The following is a 22,482-nucleotide window of genomic DNA, read 5'->3' on the forward strand; positions in this document are numbered from 1 at the left end:
ATGCAACATTACATATATCTAATGGTCGGCATGTGTCTGGAATCCAGCCATATATATATTTAGTTATGGAATTCAAATAATTTTCCCATTAAACACATACATTGTTGCATCTTATACAGTTATCAATGAACAAAGTCCCTAAATACTGATATTAAAATGTACAATAAATATAAATTGTTTCTATTTTTTGAAGTTGTAGCAATATTAAACATCTTTGCTGATGAAGTGGATCTCTGGCAGTGAAATGTATAATGAAAAAAAAAGGCACAACATAAAAAATATATATAATGAATAAAGACACATCAAAGCATAGTTTTGTATAAATATGTTCATTTTTCCTTTTGTAAACATAACTACGGTATTTAAAATGACAGTGCATCTCTCAACAAGAAACTGATTTCTAATCTTGCAATATCAATCTTGGAGCTGCCAACTAGAATATTTTTAGGGCACCAAGTAAATTGATGTCTAAATGGCGCACTGCATATTATATGAAAATAATCCCCCCCCCCAAAAAAAACAATTAAAAAAATGACGTTCCATTTTGTCGACATTGTGTAAACCTTAAAACTATTCTTCACAAAACTTAAGGTGCTTTTTGGGAAGTATATGAGGAATGTTTGCCATGTAACATACATGTTAGTTTAATATCATAAAATAATCAAAATATAATACTCTTTTGCTAAAGTAATTGCTTTTTATCAATATAGAAAAATATCTACAAATATATATTTACAAGCATACACTGAAGGAATCTTTTTTTATGTTGACCATAATATACATATAATATACACCAATCTTTTCATAAGGATGCCATCTGTGCCAAAGAAAGTTTGAAGAGTTGTGCTTGATTAGACAGCTCAGTTACTCTGTCCACCATTTCTTGCAAAGATGAGGAGCTTGGATAGTTTAACGCAGCCATTTTGGTAGCCATTACAATTGTCTTAAGAAGTTCACAAAGCTGGTTGCTGGAATTCATGAGTCTTTTACATATGTCCTGTGTGACCACCTGCCTGGCCAGCGTGTCCCCAATAAATACTAGTTTGTGGGCGCTCAAGATGACAAACTTGCTATGGGCAACAAATATCCGTGGTGGCTGTCCTGAGCTCATGCAGCTGAAGAAGGCATCGATTGCATTCAGGAGAGAAATGAAGAGTGTCTCACACTGGTTTGAGTAAAAAGAAAGTAGTCGTTTTTCTTGTGGCACAAGATAACTATTTTCTGCATGGATGCCATGGGGTGATTTCCACTTAGTCATATCGTTTTCCACAGGTATAATAATCTCTTGCTCCAGCTGCTGGAATTGGTTAAGCTGAAACACACATAATAAAAAACTCAGTAACTGTTTAGCCCCTTCTTTTACAAAGACTTAGAATCACAAAGGCTTTGTACATACCTGATACTGTTCCAGTTGTGGTTTTCCCTGCTTTATGATATTTTCCTTCTCCAAAAGTTCCCTTTGCTGCCTTTCAAACTCATCCTTCCCCTAACAAATAAAATGTAATTGATCATTTACAGTAGTTTTGTTTCTTTAAAACAATAAAAACAAATCAACAATAGACAGAGGCGTTCCAGGGAATGCTGCCACCTGCATTCACCCCCACGCTAACCTCAGAAGGGGATCAAGGGGGGCCACATATGAATTTCTGTTTTTAAAGGAGAAGGAAAGGCTAAAATGAAGTAAGCTTTATCAGAAACATCTATATAAATACACCAGTAAACCCTCAAAGTAATGAGTCATCTGTCAAAATAAACACAACATTTCTTTCTTTCTATTGTGTGCACATGGGCTTTTTGTTTTCAGCATAAACCTCCAGGGCTAGGGCTTGAGCATGCTCAGTTTGCTCCTCTCTTTCCACCTTTCTCCCCTCCCTGCTGTGAGCCCAGAGCTAAGAGTGAGCAGGGAGATACTCAGGCAGAGAGAACTTCTAGAGCCGTTTACTCAGGTATGGTATTGTATAATATAGTAAATTGCAAATATAGTGTTATATCTTGCACTAGTGTGGCTAATCTATTGCTAATAAACTGCTTTGGTAGCTTTCCTTCTCCTTTAACTTACCAGAAGAGGCTTTCTGCCACCTCGGTACAGTGGTGCCTGGGGCAAAGTTTTTACCTTGCCACATGTCTATAGTGCCTCTAACAACATTTCAGAAATCTGCTTGCTAAGGTACCACTTAACATATCAATCAGATACTGGAGTGAATGGCAGTCTAGAAGGTAGAAAGTGGAATATATAGCTATAAATACTCAATAAAATGACAATCTCGTCTCAGGATCAATCTGTCTTTTGCTTGAGTGTCTTTTACTGAAGATCAGGTGTTAAAGTTACATGTGCTTTGTTGAGTGCAAGTAAAGTGCTGCCAGTTGCTATTTGCCTCCCCTGCAGGAGTGTCACTCGAGGCTTGGTTCTATTCCTATGTGTTATGTTCTATTCTCTGTCCATTTACTTAGGAATAACAACACCTCTACGCTAGATATAAAGCAGGGCTTCCTGTTATGTGTAGAAGCAACACACAGTAATGATTTATTTGTAAAATATTGCATGTTAATCCTCTGACAATAATTACACCTGAAAATGGTATCTGTGGTCAGACACGGAAGGTTTAGAAACATAAATGAAAAGCAATATTCTTGGTGCATAATTACATGTGGACATTGTTTCTACTTTCAGTTTATCCATAATATTAAATCTACTTTTTTGTTAATACTTTGGTGCTCATAGTGACACATATATATACTGCTGTTTAAAATTTAAAGCAGAATTTTTATACTGTTCTTAAGCAATGTACAGTAAATCTACCATAGAACTGCAAACTGTAGTATAATAGCTCATGTATACAGAACAATATATAAAATTAATCACCTGTAAATGCACATAGTCATAGTCATCCATCCAGCTCCTTAAGGAACCATTGTGATTCTTGTATTTTAAAGGTTGCTCTTTTAACACGTGAGGAAGCATCTTGCTCTGTATATCATCATGTATAAGCTGGGGCTGAGATGTGTTGCCCATGTAGTCTGTGCTGAAACTGATGGAATCGGATGGTATCTTTTTATGGCAGATTGTAGTAGACTGCTTAAATAAAAGTTCTGCATTAATAGTGATTGTGGTGGAAAGTTGCTTGGCGTCATCTATGATTGTCTTCGCCACCATGACAAAACGTTCCAGACTATCACATTTGTTATTTGCTTTGTTGAAAGCAAGCACATTTATAGACCAATTACAACTGTTCAGATCCTGACATGTCTGGTTGAGAATATGATGAGAATCAGCCAACCGCTGGAACTCCCTCCTTATTTTATTATAAAGGCCAGTTTCCTGTAAGTAAGATGCATTTGTTGTGGCCCCTTTGGCAAGCTGAAGGTATTCACCCAGACACTGCTCAACATGGTCCACAGCACTATGAATCTCATTGATATGCCTCTCCATGTATTTATAAGAGCGCCATTCTGACTTAACAAAAGCTGTTAATTGAGATACAGATACTTCCACCATTTGTTGTAACCTTAAAAGTTTTTCTATGGCTGTGTCTGGATCTAAAAGTAACTTTGGGTCTTGTGAAGGGGATGAAGACACAGATGACTCCTTAGATGTTGTGGAAGATGTTGACATGTTACTTCTTGTGCTTCCAGTGCTTGAGAAAGATAACCGATTTACACCATCAGTTACATCTTGTACAACTTTAATATTCTCTGGTGCCTGTGGGGGGAAGTCATAGACCCCATCTTGGCCATCTGAAACAAAATTTTCACTTTGAATTCCTCGTGGGAAGTCATAATCATCTGTCTGAAGTTGAGTTTGCTGGCTGCGAGGAAAGTCATAAACACTTGATTTCCTTGTAGTGTCTAGCTGAGGTGAAGTTACCATGCTCAGTTTGCGGCTTTTCTCCTGAGAAAAGCTTGTAGAACTTGGAGGAAGGATATCATAAGTAGGTTCTGCTGTCTTTTTACTTGAAGGTGGAAAGTCATACATCTTCCCATTGTTGGGTGGTAAGGTATTGTAGACCTAAAAATGAAAGCATTTCCATAATTAAACAGCAAATCAGGGTAGTCTTGTTACATACTAAATGAAAAGCCCAGCTGATGAATGTTTACAGCTAGCTGGAGTGCAAAATGAAATATGTCTAGGTTATTTTCAAAACAACTACTTAATGCGCGGCATCTTCATGGATTCTTTGTTACCTACCGCTTGTGACGAAGGAACATCATAAATTCCTTGATCTTTGGTGGGTGAGCTTGAATACATTGAACCTTTCACAGTTACTGGCACATCATACACCTGATGAAAATAAGATTTCCAAACGTTATTAAAATTTACTTTAAAGAGGACATTTGAAAATTACTGATCTGTTTTTCATGATTGCTGCTTAGACTTTTACGGGGAATGTAATTAAAGTCGCAAAGAGCAAAACAATTTGCACCAATTAGACTAAAAAACCACATCTCGCAATGCAATATTGTTCCTTAAACTGTTTTTGCATTGCGAATTATAATTGTAAATTGCGAATTATAATTGCACACTCTTAAGAAGTGCTTGAATGTGTCGTAATCTTTTGGAGCAAACATAATGACTTTTTCGGTGAGAAATTTATTACATTGACTGTGCATCGGCGCCAACTATAAAATTTGCAAATGGTCTTCCACTGTCGGAAGTGGCAACAGTTTCTGCAAAAGCTATATTAAATTCACGCAAAATTTCTTTGCAACGGCATAACTTTTCGCATTGCGAATAGTTTTTCCGTTACCGACTTTTATTACATTCCCCCGTTAGTGATGCTTCTCAACTGATATGGCAGTACAGATGATATAAGAATGGTATACCAACCTCAGCTAATTAGAATATGTTTGATCAAAACTGATCAATTGTTGTTATTTTTGCTTTATTATTTTGTGTTCCAACATTTTACTAACTTTTGCTTGATAAGCAAACAACAGTTCAAGTTAACATTATGTGCATGCATTCTCTCTACAATACTATTTTCTTCATTTGATTTTTCTTTCTACCTTCCTTGGTTATGACTTCTCTTTGCTAATTGTAAAAAATGAAAGGATGTGTCATCTTATTATAGGTCACTTGCTTGCAATGTATGTATATATTAAACATATTCTTATTTTGGCTTTTGTTGTCATGCCAAAGGAAATGCTCTGATTTTCTAACAAATAATTTCTAAATGATTGTGCTCCTATAAAAACATACTTTAGCTTTAAGTTACAAAAGTCCACGGAAATACAGGAATGATGTATCGAGCCACTACTGAGCCTCTATCAAAAATTTAATTTTAAGGCCCATCAAATGAAAGTGTGAGAATAACATCTCAGTTTTTGGCAAAAGTAGTGCAATTTAAATATTTAGAGACAATTGCAAGTCAACCTCAGTCAAAAAATATTCATTGTATACATACCCCTTGAGGTCGAGTAGGAGGAACGTCATAGACATTTGTTTGCCATTGTGAAGCTGGCATCCTTGGCTGGCATGTGACCTAAAGATTACAAAAACCCAGAACATGATTCTTAAAATACAAATTATTTGATAGCAGATAGTAGAATTTGTAGCCAGATAGCACAGAAACATTGCAAAAATATATAATGAGAGGCAGATCTAACAAGGGGTTGTTCACCTTTGAGATAACTTTTAGTTTGATGTAGAGAGTGATATTCTGAGATCATTTGCAATTGGTTTTCATTTTTTTTCATTTTTTCTATTGAAGGTTTTTGAGTTATTTATCTTTTTATTCAGCAGCTCTTCAATTTGCATTTTAAGCAATCTGGTAACTAGGGACCAAATTACCCTAGCAACCATGCATTGATTTGAATAAGAGTTTGGAATATGAATAGGAGAGAGTCTGAATAGAAGCATCAGTAATAAAAAGTAGCAATAACAATACATTTGTAGCCTTACAGAGCATTTGTTTTTTTAGAAGGGGACAGCGACGCCCATTTGAAAACTGCAAAGAATCAGAAGAAAAAGACAAATAACCATAAAAAATAAATAATGAAAACCAATTGAAAAGTTGCTTAGAATTGGTCGTTCTATAACATAATAAAAGTTACTTTAAAGGTGAACCACCCCTTTAAGAAAAAATTTGATTGTCGGAAAAAACACTCATTTGACTTTTTCTGAGAGTGTGTTTTATATTCTTGGAGCACTAGCATATTTGAATAAACACTCGCAGATCTGTTGCAGAAGTATTTTTTTTTTACAGAAAGAAAAGCTGCATGCAAACAAAAATTGAAATTTTCCATTCATTTTCAGTGAGACTGAAAGTTAACTACTGTAATGAACTATGAAAAAATAAAGTTGCTTAAAAGACAAAAATACACTATGTTTTTGAGGGATATGGATGTCAAATTGTCTATTTCATGTATAGGACTTCTTATCTGGAAACCTTGACAATAAACTAGCATACATCCAATATTGGTTGCAAAATAATCCCTAGTTTTTTTTTCTTTTAGTAGACAAAGTATGGTGATCCAAACTACAGTAAAAACACCTTATCTGGATAACTCAAGGTCCAACACATTCCATATAATAGATTTCATACATGTACTTTCAAGTAATATGTTTATGTCTTTACCTTTGACAGTTATATTTCCACAGCTACTAATCTTGTTAAGTGAGGGGTTAAGAAGCCTCAGCAGCCACACACAAAAGTCTGCATGTATTCAGCTGGGAAGCACTGACGCAGGCAGAAAGTCACAGCATTCTGCACTGTGTAATTATGGGTGTGAAACATTACAGGCTTAACATTATTCCTATGCCAAGTACCACTAACCATAAAAAGATAGACTCAAGTAAGTATAGATGAGGTCAGTGCAATTTATTCTTAACCAAAGTTCAATCATACTTTCTGAAATGCAACATTGTTTTATAACATAGCTATTAAACTATTCACTGTCTATGTCTCTCCAAATGGAAAAACATGCCAAACCTAATCAGACATGTAAGTGATTCTCAGTGCAGTGAATACAAACAGCCATCTATCCCCATGTATACAGAATTCATGTAGGCATAGATCTATGAGTGAAGGGGGTACACTCACATTGCATTGACTGACGTGAAAACAAATTGCGGTGTCTCACAACTTATGATAGTGTGCATGGAAATGCTTCATAAATCACATACAGCTTCAGTACAGGTCAATGGATGCCCCTGCAAACCCAGCAACAGGATCTGTTTCCATAACAATACTACAAATTCCAAAATATTTAACTAATGCATATACAAGATTTACCATGTAAAAATTGGTCTCTTCTAAATATAATAATAATATTTTCCATATGCTTTATATTTAATTTTTATAATACATACCCCCCCTGCTCCCCAGTAGAATGTTCACTTATTCTATAGAGTCACACAAAAGGACAAAAAACAAGTCGATTCCAGCACAAATTCCATTCTTTCTATGCGTACATGTTCACCTCCCTCTGTGTTTTGGACTGTACTTCCAGACTTTCATGTTAATGAACTCTAAGGACAGAGACAGACACGAAGATTCGGGTAGACTAATCGCCTCTTCTTCAGACGACTAATCTCCCTGAAAAGCCTTCCCGCCGGCTAGAATCTAAATAGCCGAGGAGACTTCGGAAAACAAAGCGCTCCGAGTGGCATCCCGCCAGCGATTTTGTTTCTTGCCAGCAGGAAGGCTTTTTGGGGAGATTAGTCGCCCAAAGAAGAGGCGATTAGTCGCCGGGCGTCTAAATCTCCCCAAATATTCGTGTCTGTCTCTGCCCTTAGCTATTTCATTTACAGGGCCGGATTTACATAGCGGGCGCCCTTAGGCCCACTGCCGTTCGTCGCCCCCATCCCCTCCCCTTTATTCATGCAAATTTTTATCAGAGGGACCCGAGCAATGGGGATTGGGGCACGGGAAATTCAAAAAACTATTGTATCTCCTGCATATCCCCTGTGTTTCTGAACCAATGTGGGTGTAGTTGGGCAATATGCCGCCCCCTAAAATCCTGCCACCCTAGGCCCGGGCTTTGGTGGCCTTTCAACAAATCCGGGCCTGTTGATTTATTAACATTTTAACTGGATTCTTTCAGTCACTTGATTGCACAGAACACTGCATTCCAAGCTTGTAATCTCTCTTGTTTGTGCATTATAAGTAATAACATTGGCCTACATTCCTGCACGCTACACTGGCATTCAAACTTGCAGCCTATTGTCCTCAGTGGAAGTGTGTTTATGTAACAGAAATCTCTATAAACTGAACAGAATTTGTATGCCATGAGAAGCAGAAAGTAGGGCTGGCTATTGGCTAATGAACTTTACCCCCAGGACCCAGATAGGCAAAGGAATTGTTCAACAGAAGGGGTTTCAGGCTGGGCAGAAAATGATAGAAATAGCTTTAGCCTCATAAATATATATTCAGCTATATTTTCATTAACAGGAGTTGAAGAACTGCAATTATCAGCCTTCTCCATCAGAAGAAGTGGAGTGTTGAAGATTAGCCATCGCCTAATTACAATATTTAAAAAAATGTTTGTCTGGCTTTTTATAGCCTTACGTACAAGCTTTGTATATCAATGCCAACAGTTCTCTTTTGTTGTCACTTTATGGGCTTTCGCCCCAAGCAAAAGAAAACTCCAATCAATAAACTTAATGGGAATATCAGTGTTTGCAGGTTCCTGTGTACTGAACTGAACTACACAGCCTTTTATACATGAAAGGACAGATGTCAGGAGTGGCAAAGATCAAATATAAAACTGTAGAAATGCAGCCTACTGCGCCATTGCCCCGTCAACATCTTAATATAAAGAAAGTTCCCTCAGTTCCTGTTGCTCACATTACAGTTCATTCAGCTTATAGTGGGAATCTGGTTTCCCATGGGCACGCAGGGTGAGAACAAGAGAGGATCTTGTGTGAGAAAACAATAGTGAAACAAGCCATTTTCTCTGTAGCTTCTGTAACCAACTCCAGATAGCAGAGGGACAAGATGACACTGCCTGTAAGTTGAACCGAGATCACAGGGAAGACCTGACCTCTTGCCATGGCTCAGCTGTCACTCCTTACGGACCAGGGCAGGGTTTTTTCAAATGACAAGAGCAACTTTTCCTCCAGCCAAAAAAACCAAAGCAGCAGCTTGAAATACGACTTTAAATCTGGCAGTGCAAAAACTGATTCCAAGATATTTCCCATTTTATCACTTTACAAGACATGTTTGTGGTTTACTAAGCTATTCAATGTGAATTTTGTGCATTTATGATTTTGTAAGGAGCTTCCAATGCAGGATATTAATTTCTTCTGTCACTTGGATCAGGAGATCTTGCTGCATCTTCCCCTTTACATGAATGATCTCCTCTTTTAAAGAAAAAGGACAGCTACCAAGGCAGTTTATTGCCAATAGATTAGCTACAACAGTGCAAGCTAGAATGCCATTTTTTTCTTTTGAATTCTTTTCCATACCTGAGTAAACAACTCTAGACCCTGTCTCTGTTTGTTTAGGCTGGCAGCTGCCATTTTAGCTTGTTGTGACATCACTTCCTGCCAGAGCCTCTCCCTGCTCACTTATAGCTCTGAGCTCAAATTACAGCAGGGAGTGGAGGAGGGAGGAGCAAACTGAGCATGCTCAAGCCCAAGCCCTGGAGGTTTAAGTCTGATACAGAAGCCCATGTGTACACAATAGAAGGAAAGAAATGCTGTGTTTCTTTTGACAGAGGAATCAGAGCAGCATTACTTTGAGGGGTTACTAGTGTATTCATATAGACCTTTCTGATAAAGCTATGGCTCTATTACCAAGGTAAACTAATTTTCCCTAAATACTCTGCTTGAATTATGTTGTACATGGTTAATTACAAAAGCAGATATTGTGTGGGTTTATTTTCATTAAATTGACTCTCTCTTTCATAGAACCAATAGTGATTCTTAAATAGTTACCACTGTGTGGGTGGAATTTATAACATTTTAAAAGCCTTTTCATTTTTTTTAATTAAAAGCCTTTAAAGAATACACCTGTTGCGACAACAGCAGGTGCTCAGCTTCTATAAGCAAGTCAAATGGTGTGTTATCTTGTTTCAAAATCATGTAGCTGCTTTAATGATCTGAAGCACAGTCTGGAAGTGTTGAACCATCAAGCATATAAAATGCATTAATAACAATTTTATAAGACTTTATAAATGCTAATCTTCAGTGAAGCTCGCCACAAATAACTGGCCATTTTGTTTGGACGCTGAATTTCATATTTTTTCCTCACAATAAACTTAAATTAAATGGAAAGTTGAGGAAATATTATTTATATAAATGCTCCTTCCTTGGAACATTCATTCATCTCACATTACTGCACTTAAGGACTGTTAGGATCTGTACTCTGTGCGGTAACTGTGGATGTTGGAGCATTTACCTCTGAAACCAAATGGGCAGAATAAAACATATGGTGTTTACTTCTTGCTGGAACCTGCAGGCTCCTTTGGTTTGTTTATTCTGAGGCTGAATATTTCTCTTGTGTGGCCAAAAACAACAGTGAATGTTGTTAAACTAGCCTTCCCCTCTCAGCCATGCATATGCTAAAAAAAGCCTGCTCAGTCTGGACTCAATGTAGCACTGATATCATTTGTTTACTCAAAAGTAATGTCTCATGAAGAGAACTGGCGATGGGGTAAATAATACACAAAAAGGTGTTATTTCAGACTAACTTTTAGTATTACTTTATTTATTAACTTAAATTATCTCTGCCTTTAACATTATTTTACAGTGTTAGCATGTTAGCAAATGTACTTTTTAAAAGCTAATGTATACTGGTGAACATGCTAATCCTTTCCAGCCTGACAGCAGACAGGGCAAAGTACAGAGCAAATTACTTACACCTTGCTTAAGAAGCAAAATGAACAATATGGACAACCTTTCCCCTTGCGAGTTATCAATTCAGTTATATAAGCGGTGATAGAAGATGCCTATTATCACCACAGGTTTTTTTTCATATTGCTAGGACTGTAAACCACTACCCTCTTGTACATGCTCCACGTCCACACTGGCATACTCTTACATGTAGAGAATATTTGATTTAACAAGAGAAAAGAATCTTAGCCTATTGGTGTCCCTTAAATTTGTTATTTCAGTATATAGCAATGTTAACATTTGCAGTAAGGCACCCAATGCCTTGTAGCATGAATACAACCTGTCTTCTTTTGTCTGTATTGAGATAAGGCCTAAAAGAGACTACTACTATGGAGAATATGTGTTCAGAGCTATCAAAAAAGTCATACTAAGTGTATGGCAGTTTAAATCAGAATATATTAAATCAAGAGTCTGGAAACATACAGTTTTGAAGCATGCAACAGAATGGTTCCCTTGCACACTAGTTTGTATCAGATATACAAGTACACAACTCTTTAACTAAATAACATGAATCCAAACCCCACAAAAAGAAAACATGAAGGAAATTTTGGCCATAATTACAACATTTCCAGACATGCTTTAACCAACATGTAATTTTTGAAACTTTTGTTTGTACGAAAGAATTAAAAGATATTTAAAGCAATTATGAATAATTTAGGAAAATTGGTATGCTTTTTAAGCCATGATGTAATGCTGTGGCAAATCGGGGAGCGATCCGCTCGTTTAGCGACATCGCCAAACGAGCAGATCTCTCCGTGTATGGCCACCTTTACTTGCAATATTGTTTCAGGAGTCAGAGCCAGGCAGAAAATATAAACAGATAGACATTAATTTTAGATGCAAATACATTTACAAATAACTAAAACCTTCGAAAGTGTGTTAAGAATGTACACTGGGTATTTCAATGGCAGTTGTTTGGACCTGCAGGAGCACTCCATGTTTCTGAGAGACAATTGCCTGATCAGGTCCCAGCAATTGGCACTGAAATAGAGATGCGACAGTGTTATGTTATGGGATTTTATTGGGTATTACCACAATTTCATTTCTAATGCTTGCTTGGTTTTAGATAACAGTGTTGATATCATATTCTTCTTGATCTGCAGTAGATACCATAACATAAATAGGGCTAATCTGACATAAGAATATTTTGGAAAATGTAATTAAACTTGTGGAACAAATGGAACGGTTATTTATTTGTATAGAAACCTCAAGGGATGCATTTTATTGTGCACAATATTGTTACATAAATCAGGTGTCACACCTTCCGCTTTATAATCTATGTTGAGCTACAAGCAATCTGGCAAGTTATACAATCCCTGCTATACAGAAATTGTTCTTTCAAATATTTGCATCTCATATTGTTTAACTAACTATTGATTGAAATGTATTTCTCACAGAGCTTTAGCTGCGTCAGAGCTGCAACCGATTCTTGTTGTCAAAAGGAGTGAACTAGGCAGCCCATGAACTGCTGGCACGCTAAGTAAGCCCTGGGTATATTTGCAGGCTACAAATGTACTATTGGGACACATCCAATTTTAAATTATGTCAAAATACAATTATACTATAAATGAAATACCCACACTATGTGAAATCACCCTATTGTAAGTGGGTAACTTTCTATTCTAGCTCATGCTATTTTATTGAATGATTCACAAAAAAAATATTCATAAGACTATTTATAAGATTAACACCAATTCTAATGGAAGTAGCTGTAACACCCACGATAAACCATTCACAAAGAATTGCCCTACTGTTTGGGGCTTTGTGTACAAGTTATTGTAATGTATTAGTCGTCCCAGCTGTATTTGAAATCTTTAACAAAGGGATGTGCATGAAAAGAGGTGTGTCTAGATAAAAGTACTAGACAATACAAAGATCTTATAGTTAATCGTTCAGTGGGAAATGTATATTGTCTGATTAGCATTCATACACCTGGCTTTGATCAAAAACAGAAGCTGCTGCTCAGAAAAGGAGAAGATGCTATTATGAAAGGAAAACACCACATGCGAATCTTGGTTTTCCAAAAATGCTTTAAACTGCTTAAGAATTTGTAGGCAGACAGTCAAGTCCCACAAGAAACATTACCTAGCTCTGCAAGCGACAGCCTAAGTCAAGATGGGAAAATGTCTGACCTCCTTGCCAGTATAAGCTGGTATCATAATGTTCAGATGAAATAACTTTTATTCAAGTAAAATTACTTTGTAAATTACATTTTCCACATGAATTTGTTTATGTCTGTGGTGCTAAATAGATTTCATGAATTTCCATGGAATCTATAAAAGCAAAGATAAGTCTGTGTGATATTTAATTATTATTTAATTAGTTATTTAATAAGCACATTTTTGGCAAATATTTCAAACACCAACAGGAAATAAATAAAATGAATACTTACTTTGTTACCTGGAGAACTATCCATGCTTCCTGGTAAAGTTGTCATAGGTTTTTTATCTTCTGAAGCATAGACTCTGGACACCTTACAGACAACTGGATTGTGTTGGGAAGGTGGGACTTGATAAACAGAGTCTTGGTGAGAGGCCTGTGGCACTTGGTAGATTTGCTGAGGTAAAACATTTTGAGGATGCACCTCTTGTTTTGTGTTTTCATGTTTATAGGTCTCTGAAACAGGGCCAATGAGCAGCTTTAATCGATTTCCGGGTGCGATGCCTTGCCGGCCATGTAATGAACAAAGCCACCAACCTTCCAGTCCTCCAGTGTTCTGCTCAATCACTGTCAAAATATCACCTTTACGGAAAGACAGCTCTTCTGCACATTCTGGCACGTTATCATACAAGGCCCTTGCCATGAGATTCTAAATAGAAACGATTATAGAACAAAAATGAATTATAGAAGCAGGAACATGTTTAAATGCACAGGATTCATTTTAGTATCATTATATAAATATTTCACATATGTACAGAGAACGGATGTAATATTATGATCTAGTATAAAGGGGATTTGTGAAAACAAAGCTTTTATTTAGTCCCATGTTCCTTTACATAGTCTCAAGAAGCTGTCCCAAAGCTATTAGGTGTCAAGGAAATGGAACCCTGTGTTGAGCACTAAAAATATAGTAGAAAAAAAAACACTTTTTATCTACATATTAAACTAGCATGAATAAATAAACACTTGGCAGGTTTCCCACGAGAAAGTGTCACTAGACAGTTATTTATCTGTGCCCTAGTTGTTTTTGACCACCTATCTGGGAGTATGCTAACACAACCTAGATCACCATAGAAAGCTATCTCATTATGAATATTCCCACAGCTCCTTTGTTGCTATCAGCTCACACTTTAAGCAAGCAAATAAACCCGATTGTCAATGGCTTGTTTTCCTATGTCTAAATTAGCATCTTGTAAAGGAATATCATAGAATTTAAGGGCCAAGCAAATAAATATTGCAATGCTTTATGTGTCACATATTGTTACTGAATGAACCCTTTCAGCCTTATTATTGCTTTATTACACTGTTTATGAAGCAGGTACATATTCCAAAATACCACAAGGATGTGTTTTCAGATTCTGATATGAGGAAGTTGGGCCCAGTAACAGAACACAATATTCTCAGCCAAGCTCGATGGCACATATGACAAAGTAATTTAGGCACAATAAGAAGGAAGACTTGCTCCATTTTCTACTGTGTCATAATAGGCTTACAGTCATTTAGTTGCATCAAGTTCCTGACAAAGAGGGGCCCACGCCCCTGTAATCCCTCTGTGGCCTTTATTATGCTCTCTGAACTGTTTCCATAAGGCATAAATTTGCTTTTTGTGGACAAACTGGCCCTTAAAAAATTATAAGCTTCAGTGTTTCCGTCAGGACGAAGATCCCTGTGAGGGATCGAAACGTTGAGTTCCAATAAATATTCCCTTTGTTTGCATCAACAAAGTCCTGTGAGTGTCGCTATCTTCCACATGTGTGTGTATATATATATACACACACACATATATACATATTGTGTTTATAGGGCAATACACCAATCAGATCTGGAGATCTAGAAGTCATCTCATAATGAGTAAAACAAACCACATCAAAGTGCAAAAAAAACAGCTTGGGAAAATGTAGGTTCATTTCTCCAGGCGATTGTAAGGTAAGGTGAGTAATTATGTACTTACTGAAAGCAGAATATAGGGTGTTTTTTTCTAAAGGCTACCTTAAATAACAGAACATAAGAAGTTATTAATCATACTAAACAAAAAGTATATTTGTATTTAAGATACTTGCCTATTTTGATCCAGAATACTATGAATTAATCAAATCCTTTTGTCATAAAATTGATTGTAAATGCTGCAGTCATTATATGGCCGAACGATCAGATTACGATGTGCCATGGGCTCCGGCGGGATCGGTCGGGTCAAAATCAAACCTAACTGATCGACCAAACGACCAATCTCCGCCGGACGAAAGATGTCGGCACATGCCACACACGATCCGAAAATCATACGAATCCTCGATTCGTACGATAGGATCTGTCTGTCTATGGCCACCTTAAGAGATCTTCGCAGCCAATTACAATTTAAGCATCGGAAGTGTCAGTAATTTTTGTGAACACACAGAATTCTTTTCTAATTAGCACTGAGAAACCCCAGTGGAAATTTCCAAATACCTCTGCATTTTAACTGTCACACACAGAAAAAAAGCATCTCACTAAGTAGGACAGAAAGGAATAACACTAGACTTGTGCACAAAATAAGTCTAGAAATGAACATGCTTCAGATGTAAATCTGAGTGGCTAAACATTTGCCTAATAATAATGAAATGGGATTATTTTCCTTTTATGTTTCATGCTTTAGCCCTTCCTGTAGCCCTAGGTTTTCAAATGTCACCAGAATACAGTGGCATTCATTGAAAAGAAACTGAAGTTCCAAGGCTCACTTGCATTTTTTTCAGCGTCCTTTGTGTATGATTCATGGGCCCATTCTTGTGGCATTCCAATCTAGTAAGTGAAAAGGGCAGATTTCCTACAGGACTCAAATGTTATCTTTGTGTTCCCATAGCCATTCCATTCTTTCTTTACTCCAACCCACAGAAAACATAGCATATGTTCACAAAATCATTGTTGGACACCATCTCCCACACAAGTGATGTCATTTAAAAGAGCCAACTAATAATATCCTTTAGTTACAATCTTCAACATCACTCATTAATTGTATATTTCTCTGAAACTTTGACAGAGCATTTTGTATTATCACTTGGGAGGAACTGTTTCATCTAATTTCACTTAATAAACACCATAGATTAGAACATGCCTAAAGACAGCAACATTGCTTTTCTACTCATTTGTTTCCAGTTTTATTGTGCACCCCCAAAACTAACTGAATGTATGATGTTATTTTATTTATGGTTCAACTATAGGTTACCCTAACATTACAGTACTAAAATTCCCAGCATGCTCTAACATATCATCATGGTTATTTTATTTATAGTTATTTATGATTCAACTATAGGTTACAGTAACATTACAATACTAAAATTCCCACCATGCTCTAACATATTATCATGGTTATTTTATTTATGGTTATTTATGGTTCAACTACAGGTTACCCTAACATTACAGTACTAAAATTCCCACCATGCTCTAACATATTATCATGGTTAAGGTGCAATCTAGTAACATCAGGCATGGGATGTTAGGTCACATCAGGCTGTGGGTCACGTCACATGTATTACTTCTCCACTGAAGGAAAACCCCAGTGCAAAAATGCCTGTGACATCTCTTCTGCAGCTCACAATGTTTTTACCAAAGCAAAAGTACAGGTGGAAGTACATTCCCATATCAAAAACATACACCAGAACCAGAAGAAAAGCACTAAAAAAGCACTACTGGGCAGATCCCATTGAAGTCAATAGGAGGAAACAACTGAAGGTTTTAAGGAACAGTAACACCAAAAAAATTAAGTTTTTTAATGGAATGACAATTCAATGTAATTTTGGTCTGCACTGATACAATTGTTGTGTTTGCTTCAGAAAGACTATAATAGTTTATATAAACAAGCTGCTGTGTAGCCATGGGGGGCAGCCATTTAAGCACAGAATATACAGTTGTACAGATGTATTCTGAAGAATCACGTTGTATACTACAGAGTTTATCTGTTATCTGCTATATATCCTGTGCCTTTTCTCCTTTTTTAGCTTTGAATGGCTGACCCATGGCTACACAGCTGCTTGTTTATATAAACTATTGTAGAGTATCTGAAGCAAATACATTGGTTGTACCAGTGCAGCACAACAGTACGTTATATTTTTTTTATTTCAAAACACTTTCAAATTTTGTTGTACTGTTCCTTTAAGCCTTTTTAGGGCTGTTCCTCTATTAGCTGTAACATTTCAGTAGAGGACCAACAACATCTAACATGCAAATTTGACCTACTCTGTGTACACACATAAACATGTTCTTCGTAAATCGGATTGTTAGGGGAGCCAAAAAACACATTTTTTTCTAGTACCGAAGGCCTAAAACAAAAGTTTAGAAACAGCAGTAATTTATACTTGTATATAACCTACTTATATACCTAGAATAAAAGTAGCCTCAAGGCATTAGTAGCTCCACATCAGCCAAGTATGACCTACACAGAGATTTGTGTAACAAGATCCACACCTTTAGACCTGCTCCATTGTATAGACACCCACGTTTGTTTGCACTTCAACTTATTCTGAATGAGATCTTAAACATACAAAAAGCACAAAGGCATGAGAACATAACACATTCCTGGTTAAAAAGGTGAGTTGGTGCAACAGGAACATCTATGCTTTTAAATTGAACTTGCATTTATGATTTTCAATGGAACAAATCCTGTTTGATTTATAGATTCTAGGTTTTCTACCATGTATGCCAGAACAACAGAAAGGAATTGACCAAGGAGTTGAAGCAGGTGTCCAATATGATAGACCATTACACTTTTCAGGGCAGAGACACACACTGCTATTTCGGACGGATAATCATCTGTACTTTACAACTGAATATAATGACCTTAACCTTAGCCAGTATAATCATTACATAGTATAGATACAGTCTGGTAGTCATAACTGGACCATTATTTAACAATTTACTGAATTCTGCCAGATGAATGATGTATCGTGGGCTAGATAATCCCATTTTCTTCTCAGCTGACTTTTTTTGTCATACAATAAAACAAAAATGAAACAGAAGCAACAAACTGCATTCAATTGTATGCCCCCACCATCAAAAACAGAAAATTCTTGGTGACTTCTAATATTTGTATATTTTTGTAAATGGGGTTGATAATTCCCTCTGTATATTTACTATATAATGTCTTGATTATATATCGGTAATAACACACAAATGAAACGTATATTATTCAAGAATGTCAGCACTAACAAAAGTAACAATACAAAGTGCATACTGTTCTTTTTTCTCATGTACATGGGAAAAATGCATGGAGCCACTCATTCCCTAGGCAACAAGTCTTTTGTATGGCGGCATTAGTTTCCTTGGCACTTCACTTTCCTTGTGCATATTGTCAGCCTCTGATAATCCCATTTTCACAACAAAAGAATAATTTGCTTCTGTCATCTTAGTCTTAGAAATACATGGTAAAGTAAATATGATTTAAAATAGTAACAATGTTTCTGTAGAGAATAACAGTGTGGAGTACAGTATCAGAAATCTGTTACTCAGAAAGCACCAAAATACAGAACTGCATTTTCCCCATAGTGTCCTAACAGAACTTTTCAGCAATAATAATGGCACAGCACCTTATACTTGATGTGAACTAAAATAGCATAAACCATGTTGTTTTCCTTTGAAGGCAAATTATTTTCCAAGAACGGTTTCTGCACTTTAGTTAAAAAGTCACCATTTAACTAGAACGAGAGCTACTCTCCCTAACTTGATGAACCAAGAGTAGATCAAAGAATTGAGACATCCAGCATTGATTTAGTAATAAATCTCGCAGACCTAGAAGTGTGGTCAATCTACATATGCACAATTTTCACACACACAAGAAGCAGTTGGGATTTACAGGGACTGGTTACATTATGAGAAATTGGAAAACCCCAAGTTCCAACTTACTATTGCCTCACAGCTCCTCCAGATGTTCAGTGATGAGTTTGTTTTAGTGAGTTGTATTTTCTGGGGAGAAATCTAACTATTCAAGCCAAACCCAAATTGTGACAACTTCAGAGCAACAATATGGTGGGTACCCCATGACTGCTTAGTTTACTGCTGACTGGCAGTCATTAGGATTACACACAGGGGCTGCATTGTTATCCCAAAAGTGTAGGGGGGCACAGTGGCAGCCTGATATTTCTAACAACTTTAATATATGTTAGCACAAGTGGTAAGTTTCCACCAAGGTTTATGGGGGGGGGGCATACAAACATTTAGCTGTGGGACCTATAACAGGAGAAGTAAACCCCCTGTAATAGTCCTACACTGAACAACCTAGTATGTTGCCAAAAACCTTGTATACCATCAGGGCAGCCATCAGGGGGGAGAGTTGTAGGGGGCCCTGAGGGTAAGGGGGGCCCTGCCACGCTGATTAGCCGGGCCCCCCTGCTTTCTGAGAGCTGCTGACTTCGGGAAGGCAGGGCGGGAGCACAAGGGGAGGTACTGTATCTTCTGTCCATTACTTCCCCTTATTGGTCACTGAGTTTAAGTCCCGGTTGAGCTGCTCAGGGATTGATTAGCTGAGGTTTGAACTTCTCCTCCCGCTCATCCAATCACCATGCAACTTTACCAGGACTTGAAATTCTGTGACCAATAAGGGAAGAAAATGATGTCACTGGAAGAAGATGCAGCCACCTGTGCTCCCCTCCTCCCTTCTGTAGTTGGCAGCACACTGACAGCAGGTGGGCCCCACTAATGAAGTAAGTGCAACATGGCAGGGCCCCCCTAAAGGTAACCCTTTGTGGTCCCTGTTGTGTGGTGGGGCCCTGGGCACCAAATTGTTTTTAAACTTCTGGGAGGGCAAGTTTTTTTCATGGACGTTTAAGGGGGCCCTGGCCACCAATTTTCTTATAACTTGGGGGCGGGGGAGGCACTGGCCACCAATTTTTTCCCCCCATCTGGTGTCCTAGCCACCAATATTTTTTAATGGGAGGCCCTGACCACAAATGTTTTTTTTAAATGGGGGGCCCTGACCACAAATGTTTTTTTTCAATGGTGGGGGCACTGACCACCAATATTTTTTTATTAACATGTGGGAACCATAGCCACCAATGTTTTTTTTTTTAGTGTGTGTAGTGGGGGTGGACCTGTGGGGTGGGGAGGGTGAACCTGTAGGTGGGGCTTGTGGTGGGCGCAGCCCAGGGGGCCCAGTAAATTTTTTCGTATGGGGCCCTGTGATTTCTGATGGCGGCCCTGTATACCATTATCTTTAAGTATTTAAACCAGTCATTTAAGCCTAAAATAAGCATATTAGAATGCTGGTTTAGTTCAGCTGACTTACTATGCCAGGGAGTGCTAACACCCCACACCCATTAGAAACACTGTCATGCTGAAGGAGGTTTATGAATGCTACATGAAACAGTCAGATTCCTCTTTTTTGCAGCCTGTTGCTACATGTGAATTCTGACCTAGCAAAGTCCTCAAGTCTCTAGGCAATTTCAGAACATGAGAGTGTAGTAATGTTTTCTTGTGGGCTGTGGTACATACAGATTATTATTGAATCTCCCTTTCCAATGAAAAGAGATATGATGTTGGACATGGGGGTGACTTCTGGTTAATAAAGGTGGATAGGCTGAACCCTTTGTAAAATCTAAATCAGGAATAGCCAACCTGTAGCAGCTTTAACTGTGTAGGCTGTTTCCACCAAACCAGAAGTTTGGGCTAAATTATAATGATGTTATACACCCTGAAGTAGACTGGAGGCTATAAAAGTCACTTTTAGGGCCACATTCAGCTTATAGGTCTCCTGGAGGGCAGTATTGTTCTAAGGCATCTTTGACATAAAGAATCCCTGGGATAGGGTATGCAAAGAAAAAAGAATGACTGCTGTGCACTTCATAAAAAGGTCAAACATGACTGCTGATCCAGGGTTAAATATGTGTATGGGGAATACCTGCTACAATTTCAACATTTAGAAGTTCTGTGTTTTAAAAGAAGGACTCATCATGTATAAAAAATAATTTCTACATCCCATGCACTAAATGCAATACTACCAGAAGCTAAAAATAATCAGACGCAGAGAGGGAAAACTACAAAACAGTGTCATGGGATTATGGCAGCAACAGGTCACCCAAAAACAATCTGGGGAGTAGAAACAATTTTATATATACATATATATATTAAGAGAAAAAAGATGGGATACAATGAGCTGAAGCATATGCCTATGTATTATGCTGTATTATTATAGTACTAGTATAGTATTATGCTGTGCCATTTTCTGTATGAATAGTAGTGACCACAAGATAGCCCTTGCTCTTGTCAGCCTTCACAATAATGGCTTGATGCCAGCAGAGTACTCTCTGGGGCTGTGGCACACAATGTTAACCTTTACCATAATGCCTCATTACAAAGTCAGACTTAAATCCCTCATTCCCCAATATGCTGCTGGGAGGCATCCAGAGCCTGTATCATTAATGAAGAGCAATAACCAGGGCTTGGAGCCTCTCAAATGAGACAGTACTGTCTGCTCTGGATTAGTGTGTAATGTTGGAAGGGAATACACAACAGTCTGGCGGACTCCCCTCCCTGTACAGTAAATTTACCTTGTAAAATATGCTCTTGTCTGGGAGTAAGTAAGACATTCTTTTCCTTTAATTTCACCAAACCCTAAGTCTAGAGTAGGTCAAAGAAATGTGCATTAATGCCCCATGTAATGAATGTACCTTTACTAAACACACTGGCAGTTCACATATACACGTTGCAGTTGGCAGACGTCAAAGAAAAAAGACGAAATCAGCTCCATACAGTAGGAATATGAACTCACCTTGTACTTCATTCTTCTTGGATCTCCTCTGGGTCCCCTTGCTAGTTACACAACCCACATTGGAGAGTTCAGAACCCAGCGCTAACTCCGGACCAAGGTGTTAGAGTGCGTGGCAGCTATCAGTCGGTTTCAAGCAAACCCAGCAGCAACACTGCACTCGGGGACCATACGGACCAATCTGAAATCTGTTTGGGTTTGCTAAACTCAAGCTGGGACAGCTATTTGCATACCGCCTCCGATTGGCCAGGGAGGCTGAACGCGTCACACATTGCTGTCCCCGCCCCTTAGTGCGCTCAGAGCTCAGCACGCTGCGGTGTGTTATGTGCGCTTATGTGTCTATATCAGGATTCGGTTCCATTTGCAAAAAATGCCATGGAAAAAAATAAACGGACTCATGTCACGTAGTTGTGTTGCTTTGACCTGGCAGGAGTCTTAACTTGACATTTTATTTTAAAGCCTTAAGATATATAGCTTCCCAAAATAAATACTTTCGTTGGGGACAAAGGGGTGTTTCTTAGAGGCCGTTGTGACAGAGCTGCTTCCTGACTGGATTTATTGTTAGCGCGCTCTCACAAACATCCACTATCATAGGAGCCAATTCGCTTGACGGAGGGATAAAATGATTTAAGATATCCAGTCGCTGGCCCTATACTATTCATCAGTCATTTTGTTTTTAAACAGTATATAATAGTGTTTGTTTTCTAAAGTGCAGTAATGATTTATTAAGAAATTACCACGTGGTACTGAAAAATAACTTACT

General features: G+C 37.7%; 1 protein-coding gene across 2 annotated transcripts; it reads right to left on the bottom strand.

Annotated features, from left to right (window-relative positions):
- Positions 1–313: 313 nt before the first annotated feature.
- nedd9.S (neural precursor cell expressed, developmentally down-regulated 9 S homeolog) lies at positions 314–21,920 on the bottom strand. 2 transcript variants are annotated; one of them, XM_018241008.2, is made up of 7 exons: positions 21,723–21,920; positions 13,227–13,643; positions 5,403–5,480; positions 4,187–4,279; positions 2,864–4,006; positions 1,397–1,486; positions 314–1,312 (listed from the first exon to the last, which is right to left on the bottom strand). In XM_018241008.2, the coding sequence occupies exons 1-7, from the start codon at positions 21,732–21,734 to the stop codon at positions 803–805; spliced, it is 2,343 nt and encodes a 780-aa protein (XP_018096497.1). In that variant the 5' UTR covers positions 21,735–21,920; the 3' UTR covers positions 314–802. The 2 variants fall into 2 exon arrangements, with proteins under 2 accessions (XP_018096497.1, XP_041423678.1); XM_041567744.1 differs by lacking the exon at positions 21,723–21,920 and adding an exon at positions 21,502–21,716.
- Between the last annotated feature and the right edge of the window lie 562 nt (positions 21,921–22,482).

Source organism: Xenopus laevis, chromosome 6S (assembly GCF_017654675.1).
Source record: "Xenopus laevis strain J_2021 chromosome 6S, Xenopus_laevis_v10.1, whole genome shotgun sequence".
NCBI classification, from domain to species: domain Eukaryota; kingdom Metazoa; phylum Chordata; class Amphibia; order Anura; family Pipidae; genus Xenopus; species Xenopus laevis.

What these genes read in the sequence shown, in the direction of transcription:
- nedd9.S (XM_041567744.1), bottom strand. Translation starts at nt 21,540, where the DNA reads ATGTCTTACTTACTCCCAGACAAGAGCATATTTTACAAG. An exon ending in ACAAGAGCATATTTTACAAG is followed by an intron (nt 13,644 to 21,501) that starts GTAAATTTACTG and finishes GTTTCTATTTAG; the next exon opens with AATCTCATGGCAAGGGCCTT. An exon ending in ATGTTCCTTCGTCACAAGCG is followed by an intron (nt 4,007 to 4,186) that starts GTAGGTAACAAA and finishes TTTCATTTTTAG; the next exon opens with GTCTACAATACCTTACCACC.